The sequence below is a fragment of the Mirounga angustirostris genome, unplaced genomic scaffold (genome assembly GCF_029215605.1).
Source record: "Mirounga angustirostris isolate CCGP_5_RB_7025 unplaced genomic scaffold, mMirAng1.0.hap1 SCAF_6, whole genome shotgun sequence".
Lineage (NCBI taxonomy): Eukaryota > Metazoa > Chordata > Mammalia > Carnivora > Phocidae > Mirounga > Mirounga angustirostris.
In genome coordinates this window covers 126,749,831-126,775,380 of record NW_026991714.1, presented here as the reverse complement: position 1 = coordinate 126,775,380, position 25,550 = coordinate 126,749,831, and the positions used below count along the sequence as shown (strand labels likewise).

At 42.7% G+C, this 25,550-nt stretch overlaps 1 protein-coding gene across 1 annotated transcript; it reads left to right on the top strand.

Moving 5' to 3' along the window:
* Positions 1-1,001: 1,001 nt before the first annotated feature.
* Positions 1,002-25,181, top strand: CPN1 (carboxypeptidase N subunit 1). The gene is made up of 9 exons (XM_045878608.3): positions 1,002-1,454; positions 5,677-5,873; positions 10,445-10,600; positions 12,329-12,511; positions 13,993-14,104; positions 16,915-17,054; positions 18,279-18,378; positions 20,654-20,772; positions 24,543-25,181. The coding sequence occupies exons 1-9, from the start codon at positions 1,232-1,234 to the stop codon at positions 24,636-24,638; spliced, it is 1,326 nt and encodes a 441-aa protein (XP_045734564.1). The 5' UTR covers positions 1,002-1,231; the 3' UTR covers positions 24,639-25,181.
* The last annotated feature ends 369 nt before the right edge of the window (positions 25,182-25,550 follow it).

Here is a 25,550-nt window from a genome sequence, read left to right as displayed (position 1 = left end):
GGATCATGTAATATGTGGCCATTTGTATCTGACTTCTTTCACTGAGCATAATACTTTTAAGGTTCATCCATGTTACACAATATATCAGTATGCCACTCCTTTTTATTGTCAAATGATATTTCATTCTACAGCTACACCGTATTTTGTTTCTCCATTCACCAGTTAATGGATATTTGGATGTTTCCACTTTGTCTATTTTGAATAATATTGCTACGAACATTCATGTACAGGTTTTTGTGTGGATGTATGTTTTCATTTCTCTTGAGTAGATACATAGGGATGAAATTACTGGGTCATGTAGTAAGTATATATTTAACCTTTTAGGAAACTGCAAGAAAACTGTTTTCCCTAATGGCTGCAACATTTTCCCATTGGAGGGTTCCAGTTTCTCCCTATTCTCACCAAAACTTGTTATTGTGACTTTTTGATTGTAGCCATTCTAGTGGATATGAAGTGATTTCTCATTGTGGTTTTATGTTGTATTTCCTTTTGACCAATAATGGTGACCATCTTTAAATGTGCTTATTAGCTATTCATATATCTACTTTGGTGAAATGTCTATTCAAATCTTTTGCCCATTTTTTAAATGGGTTGCTTGTTTTATTATTTTGTTGTAAGAGTCCTTGATGTGTTTGGATATAGTATCAGATTTATGAACTGCAATTGTTTTCTCCCCGCCAGTGGCTTATCTTTTCATTTTCTCAATGGTATCTGTCGAAAGATGTTTGAGAGGGAAAAGGGACAAGACTCTGAGATGTGCTTCAGAGTCTGGCAGCTGTGTGTGGGATTGATTGAAATGGACAGAGAATTCTCATTAATACATCTCCTTAAATTGTAATATAGGGAATAAGCACAGGCCAAGTTTCTCAAAATTCTCTGGGAATCAAAGGGTTATAAGCAACTATTTATTGAAGCTTGTTTACAGTCCAGTTAATCAGTAAGCCAGAATCAGTGAAACTACCCATTCTGGGGGAGTACAAAACCTTTCAAAAGGTTTCCCTGGATGAGGAGAAGCCGAGTGATGGGGGAGGAGAGATAAGTGGCTGCTTCAGAGCTACATAAATAATTTCCCCTCTGAACGGGACAATTCTGCATTTCCTTGCCAGGTTCTGTCAGACTGGTGTTTACTGGCGGGAAACTAGGAAGAGCTGGTTCTTGGCCCTTGGATTTTGACAGTTGTTGGGAGAGGTGGAGCCCATTTTAGTAGGTCTCTTTGAAAAAGCCCAGCAAGATGCCAGGCCTGCTCTCAGTCTCCTTCCATCTTCTCCTTCTCTTCAAGTTGGTTGCCCCGGTGACCTTCCGCCACCACCACTATGACGAGCTTGTGCGGACGCTGTACAAGGTGCACAACGAATGTCCCTACATCACGCGGGTGTACAGCATCGGGCGCAGTGTGAAGGGGAGACACCTCTACGTGCTGGAATTCAGCGACTACCCTGGGATCCACGAGCCCTGTAAGCCCTGAGCAGTTGTTGGAGTGGATGGGGCAGGACCCTTCCCTTACAAATCCAGTAATTGGGGTGGTTTCTGAGGAAGTCCATGGACCCCTCCACCTATAAAATATCACCTCTTCCTCCAGCTGTGCTAAGTCTTTCCCTACTTAGCCCTCAAATTGCCCCTGCTTTGGGGGAGCTGCAGCCCTAATTCAGGCTCTAGTCTGTTCTTCTTTTTGAGGTTTTGTTTGCTCAAGACCTTCATGGTAAAAGGTGAGTCTTCTTCCCTGCTCCCACCCCATCCCCCTGCCTTCCCTCCCATAACTCTTCTTTCTTCTGTGCTATTTTGCTATCTTTATTCAGTGCTTCAGGAGACACAAGCAGAAACAATTAGCTCTTCTCGTTCTGCCAGGAAACCTCAAAAGATTTAGGGATATCTTTCTGGGGAATGACAGCGTGATAGTGTATGGGAACCTGGAGAGAGCTTGAGGTCTTGGGTATTAGTTTTATTCATTGGATTACTTTTTGTTGGTTTGTTTATATTATAAAAGCAATCTGTGTTTAGATTGAAATAAAAATTAGATAAAGAAACAAGAACAAAACTCACGCATAATCCCACCACTCACAGATGATCATTGTTAAACATAGTGATGCATATCCTTCCAGACTTTTTTGTATGCATGTTTAACAACCCCACAGCACACATATTTTTTAAATAAAAATGGAATCATACTAGAACTGCTTTTCTCATCTCATCATCTTTTATAAATAGTATCCGTGTCCATAAATGTACATCTACAACATATTTTTGGGCTGCATAATATTCCATTGCATGGTTGTAGGTAACTCTTCATTGATTTATAGACATTTAAGTTATTTCTAATTTCTCACTTCTTTACTTACAGCAGTTGTGACATCCAAATTATATCAGTTCCTCCTTCACCTTGTCAGCTTCAAATCTCTCTCTTCCTTTCCACTTCCACATCCCCCACACTAGCCAAACACCATTACAACCTGCCTAAAACATTGCACTAGGCTCCTGACTCTCGTGACTCCTACCTGCCACCACTCTCTAACCCTTCCATTTAGCACACAGATGCCAGAATACTTTTCCCAAATACTGACAGAGTCCTCTCACTGCCCTCCTTAAAATCCTTCAGTGACAACCTCACACCCAGTGGATTCTGCCCTGACAGCTTCAGAGTGTTCCATGGCCAGCGGGGAGGGCAAGGATGGGCGGAGCTGCCTTAAGGAGATCCATGCCATTAAATGAGGATGAGGACCTTGCTTTGAAGCCACTCTTGCATTGAAAGCACCATGCTTGGGGGTGTATGTTCATTGTGGATGCTTGTGGGTGCTAGCGAACAATGTGGGTTAGGCCCTCCTCCCATGCCCCCTTCCACTGCCTAGCATTCAAGGCCTCCTTAGGCTTTCCCATCCTATTCTAGTCCTCACTAACCTCTCTTTTCTCTGATGCCCTATACGTTAGCTGTTCATCCATTCACACATTCATTATTCATTCCACAAATATCGCCGATGATGCCGCCATCTGCAAGCACTTTTGTAGACTCTGAATATACAACAAACAGAGAATAAAACAAAGACCCCTCCCTCAGGGGACTTAATTCTATCAGTGTAAGACTGGCAACAAGTGGGTAACTAAGTGAATATATATTGAATCAGATGGAAAAATGTGCTATAGAGAAAAATAACCTTGAAAAGAGAGAGAATGCCAATGCCAGGGAGGGGGTTATTGCTGTTTAGGAAAAGCTTCTCATTTGAGGTGATGTGATGGAGCATGCTGTACTATCATTGGGGAGGAAACTGTTTGCAGACAGAGGGAAGAGCAGGAGTGTGCTTGGCATGGTGAGGAACAGCAAGGAAGCCCCCATGGCTCCAGCAAGGTGAACAACAGGAAAGCAAGGTCAGAGCTGTATGGTTGGGAATAGGGCTACTGGGCAAGAGATCCTGTGGTGCCTTTTAAGCCTTTGTAAAGATTTTGGCTTTTAGAGTAAAGTGAGAAGCCGCTGGAGGGTCTTATGCAGAAGAATGACATGATCTGACTTAGGATTTTTAAAAGACCACTCAAAAATAGGGATACATTTGTAAAAGACCACTCAGAACAGGGGTCAGCAAACTGTAGCCTGAGGGCCAGCCCCCTGTTTAGGTAAATAAAGTTTCACTGAAACACAGCCATGCCCATTTTCTTTTTTTTTTAAGTAAACTCTACACCAACGTGGGGCTTGGACTCATGGCCCCAAGATCAAGAATCGCATGCCCTACTGACTGAGCCAGCCAGAGACCCCTGCCCATTTGTTTTTGTATTGACTGTCTGCTGTTGCTGGAAGAGTCGAGTAGCTAGACAGAGACAATATAGCCCATGATCCCAAAGTATTTACAATCTGGCCCTGCACAGAAAAAGCTTGCTGACCAGTGACTCAGGAGAATAGATTTTACAGGCGGGCAGATGCAAGGGGTTCGAGAAGGAGATTTCCTGTAATAAACCAGGTGTCAGCATATGGGGCTTGAACCAAAATGATAGCAGGGGTTGTTATGAGAAGTGGTTTTATTCTGGATAAATGGAAAGTGGGGACAAAGAATTTTATACCAAGCACCTTTAAGTACAAGACATTATGCTGGGTTCTATAGGGCAGTGGTTCCCAGACTTTTGAATTTCACCTAAGATTTTTGTTTGTTTGTTTTGTTTTTAAGAAGGTTGATTGGATCAGAGCTCCTTTTTTTTTTTTTAAGATTTTATTTATTTATCCGAGAGAGAGAGAGAGAGAGAGAGAGATATCATGAGCAGGGGGGAAAGGTAGAGGGAGAAGCAGACTCCCCACGGAGCAGGGAGCCCAATGCTGGACTTGATCCCAGGACCCTGGAATCATGACCTGAGTCGAAGGCAGACGCTTAACCGACTGTACCACCCAGGCGCCCCTGGATTTCACCTAAGTTTAAAAAAAGATTGTTTTAATAAATAAGAGAGATTGGAAGGGACAAACATAGATTTTCCAGGTTTTATTTTGCTGACCAAGGATGTTGAAGAATACTATCTGCCATCTGCTATCACCGTCCTTTCCTAAAAGAAGGGATATTTTAATGCCAAGAAAAGTAAGAAAGACATAATCTAAGATTAAAGAAATACCCTAAGATTTAAAAATACACATTATAGAAAATTCACTGCACAACCCTTGTGGGTTATAAACATTCCTTTGGGAAAGACTCCTGTAGGTATACTAAGATAAATACAGTGGATTGTATCCTAAGGAAAATGAAAATGTGCATACATTGCGAAGGCCAGGTCTAGCAAAGGAAACAGGAGATGTGCAAAATTAGGTAAAACTCAGAGTAGAAAATGTTAAGTAGTAAAGGGAAGTTCAATAACAAGTTCACTCCCAGCAGGGAGAACCCAAGATGCCTTCTCTGAGTGAGTGACATTTGAACTGAGCCTAGAAAGACAGTGAGGAGGATTTGGAAATGTGGAGATGAAGAGGTCCAGAATCAGAAAAGTCATGGAAGCAGGAGAGTGTGGGGTGGAGGAGAAATCAAGTGGCAAGAGCTGTTCTCCTTTTTAAAAGGAGGCAAGCATGATTTTCTTTAAGTGGTTCTAGAGGCTCTTTTCATGCCCTCAATTCTTCCTGCAGTTGAACAGTAAGCATAGCCAAAGAGAAGGCCTAGAATCACTCCTTCCTCCTCTGTGCCTCAAGACATGGCATTCTCAGATGTATTTTAGTTGTCTTGGTACCAGGCAAATTAAGTTTTCAACTGGGATGTTTGGAACTGTTATGCCATAACCTAGACTTTATACAAGCAGGTCTTGGGAAAACACCATTTTTACCCTGAAAAGAGTTGTTTCTGAGAAGTACCAAGCTACTCTAGATGCCAGCTGGGCTTAGGGCCTCCATCTTATTAATTAACTAGGTGACCTACAACAAGTTACTCAGCTGCTTCCATTCTTCCCTCTTCCTGAGGCTAATCATGCCTTCTTCACGGGTTTTCTGTGAAGATTAGAAGTAATGAACACAGTAGGAGTTCGAGGGCATGGGTTTCTGTAGCATTTATCATTGCAATTTGTCCAAAAGGGCCTCAGGAATCACTGGAAAAGACCCAGCAGAAGCGTAAGATTTTCATTTATTCATTACGGGGAAAGAGGGAAAAGGTCCCTCTGCATGGTGAGGAATCCTTGGCACTTGCAAGCTTTCCCCATCTTCTCTCTTCCTGCATCTTCTTCTCGCGCTTGCAGTGGAGCCGGAGGTCAAGTACGTGGGAAACATGCACGGCAACGAGGTGCTGGGCCGCGAGTTGCTGCTGCAGCTGGCCGAGTTCCTGTGCGAGGAGTTCCGGAACGGGAACCAGCGCATCGTGCGGCTGGTGGAGGGCACGCGCCTGCACATCCTGCCGTCCATGAACCCCGACGGCTACGAGGTGGCCGCCGCCCAGGTACCGAGCCCCAGGGCGGGGCCCTGCGCACAGTCCTCCGGGTCCCGCTGCCAGTGCCACCGTGTCATCGAGAGAAGGCCGGTGGATCTACGACACAGTGTGGAGACCCGGGTTCAGCCCTGTGGCAGCCTAGGCGGTGAACGTGGGCTCCCTCCGGGTTCCGTTCTCTCAACGCCTTTCCCCGGGGACCTCCCGGTTTTATTGTGCGGATCAGTGAGGCAGGGTCTGTGACAGTGCTTCCTAAACTGGAAAATATTAAACAGGTGTGAAGGGCTCTTGCAAAACAGACCTCCTTCCCTCGATTTTTAGCTTCGAACCCTGCATACTCTTCTCCCTCCCACGTTACACTCCCATTTGCATTTGGGGGGGAATAGAACTAGCTTGTCCCAGAATTGTGCGGTAGGGGGCTAATTCTAGATTCGTCATGCTATGGGTTATATTTCTTTTTTTTTTTTAATTGAGGTATAATTGACATACAATATTATATTAGTTTTTGGTATACAACATAGTGATTGGACATTTGTGTATTTTGCTAGGTGAATACCATATTTCTACACGGCTTTTTCCTCTACTAGTATAGTACTCAACCTTTAAATTATTCTAGAATTACATTGTGCAGGGGTCTATGGGCTTTTACTTCATCTTCTGGCATAAATTCAAAATGTCAGTGTGCCTAACTTTAAATCAATGATTTTGTGTGTGTGTGTGGCTGTGCATCAGAATCATAGGTGAAGATTTTTTGAAATACATATTCCTAGCTGCACCCCCCCCCATATACTGAATTGGAATTTTTCCAGGGTGAAGCCAGGCATCTGCCTTACACAATGGATATGTTCCTTTAAAAGCTGTGTCTAAACCTGGTTTGTTTGGGATTTTGGACGAGGGGGTGGGGGGTTATAAATTAAAGAGGCTTTTTTTCCAATTTAAAAATATGTCTATTTGAGGTAGTCTTGCCATTTTTTTTTCATTTTTAAGACTAAATTTCACTACTTTACTTTTTAAAAAAATTTTATTGTGTTAAGAACAGCCAAGATGAGATCTACCCTCTTAACAAAACTTTAAGTGTACAAGACAGTATTGTTGACTATAGGTACAATGTTGTCTCCAAAACTTAGCTATCCTGCTCAACCAAAACTTTATGTACCTTCATTAGTAACTCCCCAGTTCCCCCTCCTCCCAGCCTCTGGCAACCACCCTCCACTCCCTGATTCCATGAATCCGACCACTCTGTCTCATACAAGTGGAACAAGGCAGCATCTGTCCTTTTGGCCCATCCCATTTTAAACCTACTTGAGATAGGGCTGGGGGTGGGGGGGTAAGTAGAGTCAGGGAGGGGAATGGAGCCACAAAACATAAATTTGCCCCTTGCAATCTCACAGCTTCCTGCCAACACAACTCAACAAATGAGAAAAGAAAGCTTTGTTCCCCCACTGGAAAATCAGAAAGGTGCACATTAACATCTCGAGACTTGAGTTTCCAAAGTAGCAGGAATATTTGAAAGAGATGTGGCGGGGAGACCTCCAGCCTGGCTGCTCTCCTTCTATTGGCCCTTCCCACTACTGCAGTGGGGAAACTGGAGAATGTCAGACTTGCCCACATCTTCTGGGGAATGAGGTGGGGTGGCAGAAAGTGGGGAAAACCCCTGCCAGCCCCCTAAATCCTAGAGCCATCTCTGGGGAGCCAGTCACCTTTGCTCACCTGCTGTGTACTTGTTCAGAGTGAGCAGATATTGAACCTGAGCCCAGGAGAGGCCCCATCAGGTTCTCAAACTTGCAGAGCTACCTGCCATACCCAGAGAAAACCTGTCTGCATGGCTACACAGGGGAGACCTGCCTAGTCACCAAACTTTAAAGCTACCTGTAGATAAAACAGAATAATCTCCCCTTTCCCCATCCCACCAAAGATTTCCAAATCTTAATCCCTAGAACCTGTGCATATGTTATGTTACATGGTGAGGGAGAATTAAAGTTGCAGATGTAATTAAGGTTGCTAATCATCTGACCTTAAAATATCCTGGATTATTTGGATGGGTCCAGTGTAATCACAGGGATCCTTCAAATGTGGAAGAGGAAAACAGAAGGTCACAGTCAGAGAGATTTGAAGATGTCGTGCTGTTGGTCTCGAAGAGGAAAGAAGGGACCTGAGCCAAGGAATGTGGGTGGCCTCTAGAAGCTGGGAAAAGCTGGAAACAGATTCTTAGAGACCTCAGAAGGAACACAGCCCTCCTGACACCTTGATTTTAGTCTTGTGAAACCCATTTCAGTCTTCTGACTTCCAAAACTGTAATAAGCTTGTGTTTTTTAAGCCACTATGTATGTGGTAATTTGTTACGGAAGGAGTAGGGAATGAATGAATATACCACCTACCCTGCTTATGGGAACTTTCTGTTAAGGAAACTCCTCACCTGCTAGCCTAATGACCTGGTGTGAGTGGTAAATCAACTGAGAAGTAAATTAACATAGCTGTTAATATGGACAGTTAGGAGCTACATCGATATGAATGCACAAGTAGTGAAAAACTCCTGGAAATGTAATGAAAATCATTATCTCGTGGAAGTGAAAAATCAAACTCCCGATTGAAAAATTACATAAATATTTCCTCCTGAACAGAATTAATGTAGGGAACTTAAGGTAACTTAAAGAAATAAGTTCTCAATGAGATATAAGAATAAAATGTGAGCAGAATGCCATGAAAAATAGAGAAATCTAAGAACAATAAGGATTTTTTTTTAAAATATGAAAGTGGTATTACATCTGTGAGTTTTTAGCTGCCCAACGTCCATCCATTCACCCCACTTCCAGGAACGGCCACCAATTTGGGCTCTACTCTCAGTCCACAGGGGTCCAGTGGACACTGTTCCCCTTCTCCAATGCCATACAAAACATTAAATGGAATTTCAGTTTTGTAAGGGCCTTTGAACATATCTCTATTTTACTACTTGATATATCTTCATCATTTACATATATATCTATCTCCCTGTATATATTATGAGTTTCTAGAAGGCTGGCGTAATGTTTCATTATCTCTTTTCCTAGTGTCTTTCAGGGGGCTTTGAGTAGAGATGCACTTAAGTGAATATTGATGGGCTAAAAGGATGAATGAATGAGTGAATACATGACCAAATAAATGATACAATTTGAAGTGTGAGCAGAGAAATTAAGCGATCCAGAAAGTTGATACTGCTAAGAAGAAAAATAAACAAGGATCCTAAGTGTAAAAAATAAAGGGGTTGGGGGTGATTTCCATGGTGCAGTTGCTTTGGAAACAGTTTAACAGTTTCTGAAAAAGTTAAATATAGACTTAAATCATAACCCAGCCGTTCTACTAGTAGGTATCTACCCAAGAGAAGTGAAAACATACATCCATACAAAGACTTGTATGGGAGTGCTCATAGCAACATTTTGACAATAGCCAAAAAGTGGAAATAATCCAAATGTCCATGTGCGGTGTTAAATAGTATCTCCCCTTCCCAAATTCATGTCTACCTGAACCTCTGGCTGTGACCTTATTAGGAAATAGAGTCTTTACATATGCAGTCAAGTTAAGGTGAAATCATACTGGATTGGGGTGACTAACTCATATATGACTGGTGTCCTTATAAGAAGAAAAAAATCTGTACAGAGACAGACACACACGGGGGAGGCCTGTGAAGATGGGAGTAGAAATTGGAGCGATGCATCTACAGCCAAGGAATGCCAAGGATGGCCACCAGCCACCAGAGGCTGGAAGAGACAAAGAAGGAGCTCCTCTAGAGCTTTTGGAGCATATGACCCTGCTGACATATTGATTTCAGACTTCCAGCCTCCAGAACTGTGAGAGAATACATTTCTGTTGTGATAAGCCACCTAGTTTATGTAATTTGTTACAGCTTACAGCAGCCCTAGGATCTAGGGCTGTATAATAATCTATTAATTGGTGAATAGATGAAGTATAGTAAATCCATAGAATAGAATATTAATCAGCCACAAAAAGGAATGAAGTACTGTTACATGCTACAACATGGAGAAACCTCAAAAATATTATGCCCAGTGATAAAAGCCAAACACGTAATGTGTGATCCCTCTTACTGACATGGCCAAAAAAGGCAAATCTATGGAGAGAGAAAGTGATGTCCCAGCGCTGGACTAAAAATGAGGAATGACTGGATGGGCATAAGGTTTCCTTTCAGGGTGTTAGAAATCTTCGTAAGTTAGATTGTGCTGATGCTCACATGACTCTGTCAGCAGGGACTAATAATTCATTGAGTTGTACACTTAAAATGGTGTGTAAATCGTACCTTCTATGGTAGGTAAATTATATCTCAATAAAGCTATATTTTAAAAAAATAAGGGTTCCCATTATCCTGAAACACCCTACTCTTGTTAGAGCTTCTCCTGGGATCTCTACCATCAGCATGTGGTCTACAGGGAAACTTAAACCATACCACTGGGACTTTGGATAGATTAAAGAAGAAAATGCTACGTCATTTGATAGATTAAGCTAATGCCCCAAAATACTATGCCACATAGTATTCTCCAACTATAGGATTCAGCCTGAAACCTTCCTTTTTCATTTCTTCATTTTCCCACTAGGGCGCAGACAGCTCTGGGTATCTGGTTGGCAGGAACAATGCAAATGGAGTGGACTTGAACCGCAACTTCCCCGATCTCAACACCTACATCTACTACAATGAGAAACACGGAGGCCCTAACCACCACTTGCCCCTTCCAGACAACTGGAAAAGTCAGGTAGGAGATGAAATTTGCATGCAGAAGCAGGTAAATCAGCATCTGGAATTTCTAGCAATCTTCACATCAATTAAACAAACAAGAATTAAGCATCAACTCGGTGTTAATCTGTCCAGAGCAGTAGGAACGGTATCTTCCGCTCTTTGTATCCATTCTCTGCCCCCAGCAACCCCAGCAGAGGGCCCCTCACGGAGCACATGCTGTTTGATGTTAGTGGCCATGGTAGTGAAGGGAAAGCGCTATCCTACAGCTGCACGGTACTTTACAGTTGTACAAAATTATTCCTTAGCGTTTCAGTTGATTGTTGTAACACTGTGGGGTGAATGCATGGAGCAGTCATCCATCCTTGTTTTACAACTCACACAGCTAATAATTGATGGACTCAGGATTAAACCCCAGGTCTTCTGACTCCTAAGCCAACATTCTTTCTATTGCACTATACTGTCGACAGAGGACTCTAGCATTCTATGGAGAAATCTCTCTTACATGTGATGCACTGTGCGCTCACCAACAATTAGCTATAGAAAGAGATTCAGGGAGCTCTGAGCTCTCCAACCCTGCTACCCCTCTTCAAACCAATCTCTCTCTCTCCCTTTTTTTAATAGACTTTATTTTTTTTCATCCAACAAGAAGCCACAACTTTATGAATAATAAAAACAGTACAAATTTCAAACCAAGCTACAGTTATTCTTTTGAAACACCAAAAAACCAGGTCCTCCATTTTCCAATGGTTACATTGTTTATTATGTAATAGCATTACTGCTGTTCTTCAGGCTTGGACTGCCTCTGCTCCTGACACATTTGCTCATGACGTGACCAATTCTATGTCCTTAACCTCTACACCTGTTTGTTTTGTTTTTTGTTTTTTTAAGATTTTATTTATTTGACAGAGAGAGACATAGCGAGAGAGGGAACACAAGCAGGAGGAGTGGGAGAGGGAGAAGCAGGCTTCCCACAGAGCAGGGAGCCCGATGCGGGGCTCGATCCCAGGACCCTGGGATCATGACCTGAGCCGAAGGCAGACGCTTAACGACTGAGCCACCCAGGCGCCCCTTCTACACCTGTTTGATCAACCTCTTCCTCTTCACTCTCCTCGTGTACAATTGGAGTCCGTGTGTTTTCTTGAATGTTTGAGATAGCTTCACCTTGAACTTTGAATTTCTCAGCAGCTGCTAGTTGCACCTGCTGAGATAAGTCCTCGGTAATAGACTTTATTTTTTATAGAGCAGTTTTAGATTCACAGCCAAATTGAGGGGGAAGTACAGAGTTCCCAGCTTCCCATGATCAACCTCCCCCACCAGAGTGGTAATTTGTTACAATTGAAGAACTACACCGACTCATCATCATCACCCAAGTCCCTAGTTTACATTAGCGTTCACTCTTCATGTTGTACATTCTATGGGTTTTGACCAGTGGATCATGGCATCTGTCCACTGCTATAGTCTCATACACAATGGTTTCACTGCCTTAAATGCTCTCCTTTTAGCTATTTTGTATATTGGGATTCCACATGCAATTTCATTTTGAAAAAGAGTCCATCTACTTAATTTTTTAAACCATCAGGCAAAAGACCAAAATTTCCCCATCTATACTTCTCATATCCAGGAGGCTGCTCTTTGTTGTATTCAGACATGCCGTCTTCTCGGGCCACTAGCTGACAGACTGATTTGCATGGCCATTTGGCACCTCCGGCTACAGCTTCACCGCCAGGCCCTCATCTCTCCACAGGTGGAACCCGAGACCCAGGCTGTGATCCAGTGGATCCGCTCCTTCAACTTCGTTCTTTCGGCCAATCTCCATGGAGGGGCAGTGGTGGCCAATTACCCGTATGACAAATCCCTTGAGCATCGGGTCCGAGGGTTCCGCCGCACTGCCAATACCCCCACGCCCGACGACAAGCTTTTCCAGAAGGTATGCAGCATGGCAGCTCGTCTGGTCAGAGGCACTTGGGGCTCAGGAAAGTATCTAGGGGGGGCTAATGTGCAAGGTTATGGTGATATGGCTACATTAATGAAAAAATAGATCATGTGCATGAAAAAATATTTACATAATAGTTCAAAACAGCAGGAGAATAAAAAATGGATTAATTATTTTATAGTTAATATATTATTAGTAAGTATGATTAATATAATTAGCATTAATTATTAATTTATTGATGAATGAATTCCATAGAGAATTACACCAGTTATTGCTTTGCAAAGCAAATATATTATTATATTTTTTCTTCCAGTAATCTCATTTTTCCCCACTGTTATGAAGTAGTAATGAAAGAGAATTATAGAGATTCCACATATATTCCTCTCTCTCCAACACACCTCTCACCCCCAATACATACAGGAGTCCCCCCTTTATCCTTGGGGGATACATTCCAAGACCCCCAGTGGATGTCTGAAACTGCAAATAGTACTGAACCCTATATATAATTTTTTCCTATACATACCAATGATAAAATTTAATTTATTAATTAGGCATGATAAGAGATTAGCAATAATAACTAATAATAAAATAGAGCAATTATAACAATATACTATAATAAAAGTTACGTGAATGTAGCCTTTCTCTCAAAATATCTTCTGTAGGTGCCCCTGGGTGGCTCAGTCAGTTAAGCAGCCAACTTTTGGTTTCAGCTCAGGTCATGATCTCAGGGTCCTAGGATCAAGCACCACGTTGGGTTCTGTGCTCAGCAGCTAGTCTGAAGATTCTCTCCCTCCCTCTCCCTCTGCCCCTCCCCTTGTTTGTGGGAGTGCTCACTCTCTCACTCTCTCTCAAATAAATAAACAAATCTTTAAAAAAAAATCTTACTGTACTGCACTCACCCTTCTTGTGATGATGCAAGATGATAAAATGCCTACATGGTGAGATGAAGTGAGCTGAATGACGTAGGCATTGTGACCTAGCGTTAGGCTACTACTGACCTTCTGACATATTGTCAGAAGGAGGATCATCGGCTTCCAGACCGCAGTTGTCTACGAGTAACCGAAACCACAGAAAGCAAAACCACGGGGGAGGGAGGACTACTGTAATTCTCTTCATGGCCAAGGCTTATCTTACTTGCTCCTTGTTTTCTTTCATAAAACTCAGCTAGAAAATGGTACACCTAGAAAGGAGTTTATATGTCATCTAGTGTCACCGCTCACTTTGCACTTGAAGAAGCTTATCCCCAAGATAGTGGAAAAATCAGAATACAGCTCTTCTAACTCTAGTCCACCACATGCAGGCACACACACGCACACACACCATCTTCCTACGCCTGCTGGTATTTTCTTTCACTAAAGCAAGTAATCAGTTGTTTATACATAGTGGGGTTTTGTGGTGTCACCCTACTTCTGAGTATGAGCATTGCTGAATGAGTTGGGAATACTCAGGTCATTTTCCACCTGCTATACCTACAGCTGGCCAAGATCTACTCATATGCACATGGATGGATGCACCAAGGTTGGAACTGTGGGGATTACTTCCCAGATGGCATCACTAATGGGGCTTCCTGGTATTCTCTCAGCAAGGGTAAGAAGAGTCCTGGGTACAAGAGTGCTGCAAGCCGAAGTGGAATAGGGCTCATCTCTCTTTCTAAATTATCATTTTTTCTCAGGGAAACAACAGGAATACCATAGAATTTTACATTCAAGTAGAGATCTGAGAAATGGAGAAGTCTTAAGGTGGCATTCAGTGTCATTTTGTGATTCTTTAAAACAAAGGTAGAGACACCTTGTGGTCCTTTAAAACTGGTGGTTTACACAGTAGATCAGGGCATAGGAGGAATATAATGAAGTCAAGTGGTTGAGAGTGTGGGTGTAAGAGTACATTGGGTTGAAACCCGGCTTGCCCATTTACCAGTTATGTGGCTTCAGGGTAATTACTTAACCTCTCTGTGCTTTGATTTCTCACCTGTACTTTAACAATACTTGCCAGGCGCCTGGGTGGCTCAATCGGTTAAGCATCTGACTCTTGATTTTGCTTCAGGTCATGATCTCAGTGTCGTGAGATTGAGCCCCATGTTGGGCTGCATGCTGGGTGTGCAGCCTGTTTAAGATTTTCTCTTTCCCTCTCCCTCTGCCCCTCCCTGCCATGCTGTCTCTGAAAGAAAGAAAGAGAGAAAGAAAGAAAGAAAGAAAGAAAGAAAGAAAGAAAGAAAGAAAGAAAGAAAGAAAGAAAAGAAAGAAAGAAAGAATAATACTTGCATTGTAATTTTGATGTGAATATTAAGTAAAATAATGTGCATAAAGCATTTGGAAATGCCTGGCTTGCTTATAAATGTTAGGGTCTTCTTTTTTTTCTTTAAGATTTATTTATTTGTTAGAGAGAGAGAGAAAGAGAGAGAGCACAAGGAAGGGGGAGAGGGAGAGATGGAGAGGGAGAGAGTGAATCTCAAGCAGACTCCTCACTGAACACAGAGCCCAACCTGGGGCTTGATCTCACAACCCTGAGATCATGACCTGAGCCAAAATCAAGAGTCAGATGCTTTACTGAGCCACCCAGGTGTCCTAAATGTTAGGGTCTTTTTTTTTTTAAGATTTGTTTATTTATTCATTTGAGAGAGAGAGAGTGCAAAAGCTAGAACACAAGCAGGGGAGAAGGTCCAAGGGAGAAGGAGAAGGAGACTCCCCACTGAGCAGGGAGCCTGACACAGGGCTCGATCCCAGGACCCTGGGCTTCATGACCTGAGCCGAAGGCAGAAGCTTAACCGACTGAGCCACCCAGGCATCCCTATTACGTGTCTTTTCTGAGTAGCATGGAACTATGCCTTACATAGCAACAGATGAACAAAGGAGCTGGCCTGGACACCCACAGTTCCTCTGCTATGTGCTCTCTGTACCCTGCCTGCCCATCACAAGTGTTTGCCATGGACATTGGCTATTGGATGGCATAGCAGAAACCTCCAGCAAGAGGCTTCTCTCTCTATTCCTTGGGCCTTCCCCAACACCAAGGGTTGAAATAGAACCTCTGTTTATTAACCTTCAGTAGATAGGGAACATAAAGATAGGGAAGAGGCTGAAGCAGGAAGCCAGGTTCTTTTAGGCATCATGTTTTAGCAGCTATCCATACTTTCACATCTGACCTGGACAGAGCCCAGGTAACAGAAAACGCACTGATAAGAGCTGAGCTGATAGCTGGTTCTGTGGAAAGTAGAGAGGAAGAAGGTTAGGGAGTCACCAAGTACCGGGAGGTGATAGACTTCTTGTGGCTAAAAACTTGCTTGAACACAAGGTGAGAAGATTTTGTTGAACTTTATTATTATTATTATTTTTTAGTTTGCATTAGGAAACCAATAGGTCATCCTCCCCCCAATTTAAAATATGAAATGTACTTTTTCAAATTGTACTTGTTTCTCCCTCCCCCTTCCCATCATCTGGGAAAGCATGGTCCATGCTTCCAGTGAAAATCATTGCCCTAAAATAAGCTGATACAATTCCAGGATTATTCAGCTCATTACAATGATTGGTTCCACAGTGTGATCTCTGGACCAGCATCATTAGCATCACCTGGGAACTTGTTAGACTGCAAATTGGGAGGGGGGCTCACCCCATACCTACTGAAACCCTAGTTAAGGCCCAGCAACCTGTATTTGGCTGGAAGGCACAGCTTTCTCCATTATTCTGATGCAGAGAGTGATCCAGTGAAAGAGGCACAGTTCTCCAACTTTCCCCATTCTCTCTATAACAGCCACTTATGCTCCTCAGCTTAGAGCAGGTGAAGTTGACTAGATGAATAGTTTTTAACCCAAATACCCTTGTGATATAAACACCACTCTAATAAATCAGGAGCATATTAAAAAATCATTGATTCAATTGGAGAATACAGAAGATAAAAGCAGAGGAGCATTCCACTGAAGAAAAGTACAGCTGCCTTCTGCTTTTTCAGGGGCCTGTTTTTCTGGATTAACCATTCTCAGGTTAGTGCTGTGTTCTCAGATAGGAGGAGGGATGTGAAAGCAAGATATTCATCTTATCTCGAACCTCCAAGGTCTGAAGAGTATCATCACCCAAAGAGAAGGTCTGTCCCCTTGGAGGCAGTACAGGGGCAGAGTCTAATGTCAAGGCACCACTAACCAGCAGACTTTGGAAATGCCAAGGGTCAGGAAGTGAATTTAAGGGATGAAATGGGGAGGAGAGGATGGGGGTGACAAAATGGGCATTTATGAAGAGAGAAAACTGGGAAGTTGGGGAAAGGTTTTATGGAGGAGACAAATAAGTGGAGACTGAGAGGTAGAATAGAAGGTCATGGGGGGCACGGAGAAATCATGGTTTTGGAGAGTTGAGCGGGAGCATTGGTGGGATCCTGGTTATACAGATCTGCCGCTGCCCTCTTCCCCTTAGGAATGCAAGACTTTAACTATCTCCATTCCAACTGTTTTGAGATCACGTTGGAACTGAGTTGTGACAAGTTTCCTCGCCAAGAGGAATTACAGCGTGAGTGGCTGGGTAATCGGGAAGCCCTCATCCAATTCTTGGAACAGGTAAAATCCCATTCTTGAACTTTCCTGGTTACAGAAAGATAAGTGTTTTCCGATGGTAGCAAGGGTTTTTGTGAGGCTCAGTTCTGACTTTTACTTTGACTCCCTACCATACATCTGAGCTTCTTCTACCCATCAGATTTAGTCATTCAACATCATTGAGCACAGTTATCTGTCAGAAATGGTACTGTGTGCTGGGGGTTATGGGCAAACAAATATCCCTGCCCATGTAAAGCTTGTATTCCAGGGAGGAGAGACAGACACTAAACAAAATAATAAAGTGAATTTTATAACATGTTAGATGCAAAATCCGATGTAGAAGACCTTACAGAGAAAATGACATTTAAACAGACTTAAAGGACATGAGGGAGAGAATCATACAGCTTTCTAGGGGAACAGGGACTCCTTGATGAGGACACGACAGGAAATGCAAGGCCTGCAACAAGCAGTCATTAGGGAAATGCAAATCAAATACACACTCATTAGGATGGCTTCTATAAAAAAATTACCGTAAAAGACAGTAGCAAGCATTGGCAAGGATGTGGAGAATTAGAACCCTTGTGTATTATTGCTGGGAATGTGAAATGATGCAGCCATTATGAAAAACAGTATGTGGTTCCTCCAAAATTAAACATAGAATAGCCTACTTGATCCAGCAATCCCACTCCTGGGTATAGATCCAAAAGAACTGAAAGCAGGATCTCAACGAGATACTTGTACACTGATGCTAATAGCAGCATTATTCACAGTAGCTGAAAGGTAACCATGACCCAAGTTGCGACCCAAGCGTCCACTGATGGATGAGTGGATAAATGAAATGCGGTTGGGACATACAATGGAATAGTCTTCAGCCTTAAAAAAAAAAAAGGGAATTCCGAGACATGCTGCAACATGGATGCACTCTGAGGACAGTATGCAAAGAAAAATAACCCAGTCATAAAAGACAAATGTTGTATAATTTTATTTATATGAGTAGTCAAATCCATAGAGACAGAGAGTAGACTAATGTCATGATTTACCTTAGATTTTCACAGGATCGCTTTGAGCATGCTGTTGAGAAGAGATTGTTGAGGAACAGGAGGACGGAGAGACCAGCTAATTAAGGGGCTATTACCATAATCTTTGCAAAGATCACTTGTAAAAGCATATGAGAAAGGGCTTTGAGGACTCCCAAACACTGAACACATGTCTCATGGTCATAACCGTGCACTGTAAACTCTCCCACAGGTACACCAGGGCATCAAGGGAATGGTGCGTGATGAGAATTATAATAACCTTGCGGAGGCTATCATTTCTGTTAGTGGGATTAACCATGATGTCACTTCAGGTAGGTGGCCATGCTTAGTGGGGTGAGAAGGAAGCCTTCACGTCCTCACCTTTTTTCAGCGTGATTGGGAGGCCAGTTTGTAAGCCAGCGAGACTAACAGAGGTGTCAAAGACATTGGGGGTGGGGACAGGAGGAAGGAAGGATGATAGACATAGGGACAGTGAACTAAGAGGCCAGGACTAGGAAGATGTAACTTCTCTCTTAGCATTCAGGAGTCACTGCCTCATACAACTTAGTTAGGGGTGTTTTCTGGGTTTGAGGTAGTGGTAGCTCACATACTGGTGTGAAATGGGGTTGAAAAGAAAAGGACTATAGAACTGACGTTTAGTCTTGTCCGTGACCCAGGCATTTCACTACACCTCCATCCAGGGAAAAGTTACCAAGATGCATTCTATAGGCTTGTTGCAGGGCAAGAGTGATGGCAGAGGCAGATCTTGGAACCAACCTGGAACCTCCTAGAATGGTACAGAATATCTCATATGGCACAGACGTTGCAAACTGCCCCAGCCAAATTTGATCATGCACAACTCTTAGGTTTTTCTTTCTTTCTTTTTTTTCTTGATGTTTGTTTTGGTTTTAATGTAGAACAGTAGCTACCAGTGGTCAGGGGTGGGTAAAATTTGCCTACCTCCCACAGCCTCTATACAAACAAGGCTCAGCCACATTTTACAACACCAATGCCTAATACCACGCAGGCATCTTACAGTTCAGACTTACAGTCTGGTTAAACTGGATGAAATCTCGGAGATAACTAATATTACTGGAGGTGGATCCCAACACATCTTACATGAAAGGCTCATTCAAGGCAAAAGCAGCAACATTCTAAAGGCAGAATTCTATAGCCTCATAGTCAAGCATCAGGCCTCTGTGCCGGTGGCTGGACCCAAGACCATTTAACCTCCATCAAACCTTGGGCATCCCTCAGAACTTCAGGGCTTACTAGATTTTCATACTGTATTCATGCACAGACAGGGAATGTCTCTGAAACATTCTAGCCAATCAATATATATTGAATACCACTAATTCCACCAATAAGAACCCACTTTCAACACTCATTATGCTAAATTAACAAATTACTCATTTCACCACCGAAAAAGCTCATTGCTAACATTCATTATGTTACTTAGAAAAGCATCTAGTGCTGATTACAGAGAAAGATAGCTGAAGCCCTTATAATAGCTGTATCTGGAATTGGGCCTTTCTGATATAATGCTACCTAACCATTCCTGGGTGTAAGTCCCCAATTAAGAAAATGACGGCCCCTGGGGTATAACCTACACTATCCAACATATGCATAATAACGTACTGCTTTTGCTAAAGTATTTTAAAAGGAATTACATTTAATAGGGGGCAGAGAAGAGACTTCTTTAGTATTTATAGTCTGTCCCATTCTTAATTGCATTTATTATTTCAATTATTCATTGCTTAAAAGAAATTTCAAAGGCATGGTCACAACTGATTCTAAAGAGATACAAAGTCATTAGCCAAAATGCTGTATCCCTGCCATAGAAAAATGGGCTTTCTTTTGAATTTTATTTTCCCCTTTAGAAGGTGATGGAAGAAATATTAAAAATAGAATTCTCAAAATCAGAGCTTTAGTGGTCATTTAGTCCAGCCCTCCCACTTAAGAGAAGATTACACACATAGAGTACCACTGACAACTGGTCTTCTAACCCGGGGCCATCATGTCCATTATGTCCATCAGTGCAGGTTGTGCACTGCACAACTGTGTGGCTTTACCAGGGACACTCATTCATTCTCTGCTTCAGTGCTCACAATTACATGAAGCAGTCCCTTTCTTTTTTGATAACTCTGTCACAGTAGTTCTGCTTCTGTCTAGCGAAATTTTCCTCCTACAATTTAAACTCATAGTTCTCATTCTTATTTTTTTAGGTAGATGTCATTTCTTCACAGTGGCTTTTCAAACATTGAAACAGAAGTCTCATGTAGTTTCTTTACCATACAAAACATTCATATATCTTTCAGCCTTTCTCCAAGTGACCCTTTCCTGGACATGAGTTTGTTTTAAAATACATGGTATAGAATTAAATGCAATACTCTCAGTATAGAAACTTCTACTCCCCATGAGTGGGGAAACCCATGCTCCTTAATAAATAAAATAACCTAAGATAGTTTTAGATCTTAACCAATTTCATCATGCTATTTTAAAAAATCAAGCTGTGGTCAGCTAAAATCCTCAGATAATTTTTCAGATCAAGGCCCCAAATGGCAAATTTCTAATCAGCAGACTGAGTTATGTTCTTGTAACTTTTAGGTGACCATGGCGATTACTTCCGGCTGCTGCTTCCAGGTACCTACATTGTCACTGCCACAGCACCTGGGTTTGACCCAGAGACAGTGACTGTGACCGTGGGCCCTGGGGAACCCAAACTGGTGAGTTAGGCTGACATTCACAGAACACTGTAAAGATCACTTACAACCTATTGCATGGTTCTAGTCTCTGCTGAGCTTCCTTCTTTCACTTAAAAAAAAAAAATCATTGCTCTCATATGCTTAATTTTCTCCTTTCATTCTATTATATCCTTCCCATTTCCTTTTGTTTTTTTCTCTTTCTTCTGTTTAACACAGCACAATGATGAGGAGCACTATCTTCTAAATCTGGCTCATTTGTCTACAGACCTTGGACAAATTACCTAATCAGTCTTCCTTAGTTTCTTCCTCTGTAAATTGCTGATAAAATCACCTCCTTTATAAGAGGTTGGAATGAGAAAGTGCATATAAAGCATTTAGTACAGTGACCTATATATCGAAAGTGCTCAACAAATGCTAGTTTGTAAGTCCCAGAGACCTTGCCCAGATACACAGACGCCCTTGGGTGGCATGCTTCTGCGCCATCAGCTGGGACTACCACCAGATGGTGCTCTGCCCCCTCCTGGTGCCCTGTGTGCCAGACGGTCTTGCTGGCCACTCACCTCAGCAAAAGAGCCCGCGGCTCTCCAGGATTCACCTCTCCACAGCTGTCTCTTACAGGTAGAACCAGAAGCAAGGAACTTTTTTGACTTACCAGCTGGACCTTTTCAGCTTTGGTCATCTTAGATTAGGATCTCGGAGCTAAAAAAGCTCAGAAGTCACGGACACTAAACTTCAGATTTCTCAAAATAGGGAAAAGGTAATAAGACAGTCCTATTTAATGAGCACCTATAGACCTTGTGTCCCACAAGTCCGCTCTTCCCTAGGGCCTCCTCACTCTGTCCAGTTCCTTCTCTATACAACCCTAGAGCTTAGCCGACCCGCTCGCGCCTTTCCCTGTTAACTCTGTGCAGTCAAGGAGCTTGTTTTTTTTCAAATACAGTTACAGATACCATTTACTGAATGGTTACTATGTATGAGACACGATAGGAGAGCTTTCCAGAACGATCTCATTTAACCTTAACAACAACTCTGTCAGGGACATCTAAGTATTCCCATTGATGGCCAAGGAAACTCAGAGAAGGTAAGAAGCATACACAGCCAGTAAGTGGAGCCGCCATTGCAACCTCTCTTGGGCCTTCAGGGCTGCTTCTTAGCCAGCATGTTACAGGGCCTCATGCTAAGCTTACAAGCTGTGTTCATAACCCCTTATTTTAACACAGGGATCCGAATAAAGAATTCTTTACATCCTCTGAAAAGTCCTCTGAAATTTCTAGATAGTTCCCCCTTTACCCTCTTCTCCTTCTATTCCTAGCTCCTGCACGTTATAAACCACATCTACTTGCAGGTGCAGGAAGCAGACTAACTCTGCCATCGCAGCCTATTATCTGGTTCCAGTTTCCCAACTAACTTTCTCTCCCCCCCTTTTTCTTAATTTAAAATTAATTTAGTTAAAATATAGTGTATTATTAGTTTCAGGGGTAGGTAGAATTTAGTAATTCATCCGTTGCATAAACACCCACTGTTCATTACATCCCGTGCCCTCCTTAATGCCCATCACCCAATTACCCCATCCCTCCAGCCCACTCCCCTCCAGCAACCTTCAATTTGTTTCCAATAGTTAAGAGTCTTATGGTTTGTCTCCCTCTCTGATTTCGTCTTATTTTTCCTTCCCTTCTCCTATGTTCATCTGTTTTGTCTTTCAAATTCCACATATGAGTGAAATAATATGATATTTGTCTTTCTCTGACTGACTTATTTTGCTTAGCATAATACCCTCTAGTTCGATCCACGTCATTGCAAATGGCAAGAGTTCATTCTTTCTGATGGCTGCATAATATTCCATTGTATATATATGCCACATCTTCTTTATCCATTCATCTGTCGATGGACATCTGGGCTCTTTCCATAGTTTGGCTGTTGTGGACATTGCTGCTATAAATATTGGGGTGCACGTGCCCCTTTGGATCACTATGTTAGTATCCTTTGGATAAATACCTAGGAGTGCAATTGCTGGGTCGTAGGGTAGCTCTATTTTCAACTTTTTGAGGAGCCTCCATACTGCTTTCCAGAGTGGCTGCACCAGCTTGCATTCCCACCAACAGTGTAGGAGGGTCCCCCCTTTCTCCGCATCCCCGCCACCATCTGTCATTTCCTGACTTGTTAATTTCAGCCATTTTGACTGGTGTGAGGTATATCTCATTGTGGTTTTGATCTGTATTTCTCTGATGCTGAGTGATGTAGGGCATTTTTTTCATGTGTCTGTTGGCCATTTGGATGTCTTCTTTGCAGAAATGTCTGTTCATGTCTTCTGCCCATTTCTTGACTGGATTATTTGTTCTTTGGGTGTTGAGTTTGATAAATTCTTTATAGATTTTAGATACTAGCCCTTTGTCTGATAAGACATTTGCGAATATCTTCTCCCATCCCTTTTTCTCATTCTACCCTAAAATCCAATGACTGATTGGCAGCTGCGTGCATGAGCCCTGCCTTAAAAGTGCTCTTCATTGTCAGATTTGAGCAACGGCATATCCGCTGAAGTTATGTACTCTACTGCAAAAGATTTCACTTCCTTTGTCCTATAGGCTTTAAATAAATTAACATAACCTATCATTATGTCAAATATAACAGAAAGAAAAAAATTATCTTTTGGATATAATTCCCAGAGAGAAAACCAGCTAAGAATCCATTAGAACCTATCTCTCTTTTCATTTTAAAGCAGAGATCCATCTGGCTGGGGGAAGAAAAAAAGGGAAAAAAATTATTTACTAGAGGGTTTTCATGTTACAGTTAAGACTCTTTCAAATATTTCCCAGAGTTGTCCAGTGTCCTCTTTGCTTTTCTCCACATCTGGCCAGACATCAGGCTCCTTTCCTTTTCCTCTATCCTTCCCTCATTTTGTTGCCTTCTCTCTCTCTCCCAGATCTCTGAATTACTATATATACGAAATGGTAATGATAACAGTACAGTTAGCTCTGGTTTCCTCTACTTTGGGGAACTAGCAGAAAAGCTGGCTGTGGATTTTTGTGGAAGAGGCAGAAAATAACCCCATGGAGAGCTCTCTTTTCTGTTGTTCAACTCTCAGCTGGCTTCAGCAGCTCCAACTGTTCCAAGGGCCTGAAAGCCAAGGATCCCTCAGGGGAGTGTGGTTAGAACACTGTGCCACTCCCTCTCGCTAGGATGGTTCCACAGCCAGCAGAGCCTACACTTGTCAGTCAGAAGCATCTTTACGTCTGCATGCCATGGCCAGAGGGCAAGTTTCAATGTATTGCTGGAAAGGATGCATTCCTTGCATGTGGAAATTTGGAATTTAAGAATCCATGTAATAATCTGTATCATCTCTACTATCTATAATTTCAAGCAATTATGGCAGCAAGTTTCGATCTGAAGGTCTGAGGTATTCGTTGGCATGCCTGAGCACAGCACCTGTGATTCACACATTGGCATAAAGGGGATTATTAGGGCACCATCAATCATAGCTCCTGTCCTAAGCGACACTATTAGTGAAATTGTTTGAGATATAGATGTAATTTTCTTCTAATACTTATAAAATAAATGTATATTTAGTTCATCCAGGTATATCCTATGTATCACCAGCGATTATGTACCACTTCTTAGGACTATTAGCCAAGCGTGACACCACCAGGGCTACTGTAATAATGTTCCTTAGTCCCTTGCCCTCGGGACCTGGAACTGTGGTGAAACCAGGTCCAAAGAGGTCTTCCCCAATTTCAATTCCAGGAAATAGAAAACTGACTCCTCTACTCTCCTAGCTGCTGCTTTTTTTCTTCCAGGTTAACTTCCTTCTCAAGAGAAGCATCCCTCAAGCAACCCCAACGAGGCGAGTTCCCAACTCAGGACCTGGAGACAGAGTACCAAAGCCAGTGTAGCCCCGGGTCAGCTAGGAAGGAGGAGGTGGAGATGACGCAGCCCCAGAGCGCTCCTGCCTGAGATCCACAGTGCTGGGCCCGCTTGTTAGAAAGGCTTGCTCCTGCTTTCCCATCAGATGAAGCTATCTTTCTATTTTATTATCTGGGACATATGTAAACATAAACACATTCAGAACAACTCAGAATGGTCTCTGTTCCCAGAGTTAGATCCTCTGATGTGGCAGTGCATCCATCCAGCAGTATTCAGTAAGATTTTCTGATTCTGGGGCTATGGTTTGGATCCAGAAGTCGCCACGTCGGTCCACGCAGCATCTGGAGACCAGTTCCGGCTGGTTGGCCACTCTACCTCCAGAATCTAGCCCCGAGCCTGCAGCACAGCAGGCACGCAAGGGAGATTTCTGAATGAATGGCTCAAAGGCTGAGATGATTCATCATTGATGTTGTTCCCATAGCGAGGCCAGGTGACCAAGTCTTCTGAAATCCTGGAGGACTATTTCAACAACAGCCAATAGTTTCTTAATAAGACAAGGATTTCACACACGAGTACCTAGATACTGCTCCTCATTTTCGTACATGGGCATTTTACACAACATGCATCTTTCAAAACATTTTCTGGGTGAAGTGTAATGTAGATGCCGCTATGGAATGACTGTCCTGTCCCTGTGCCGGACGGCCCGGCACTGCCCACCTTGCTGAGTTCCCCAGGACCCGTCTGTACTACACGTGTTACTGAGGAAGGAGATGTTAGTAAAGATTTTGAGGAGATGTGGAGTCACAAGCACACAAGTTCACAAACTCCCATCGGGTATGTTGGGGTTCCGGAGTCCCCTGTCCTCGGGGCTCGGTGAGGGTTCTTTCCCAGACAGGGAAAAGAGCCTGTTTTGGAGCCCAGCCTCAGGGAGACAGGGCAGG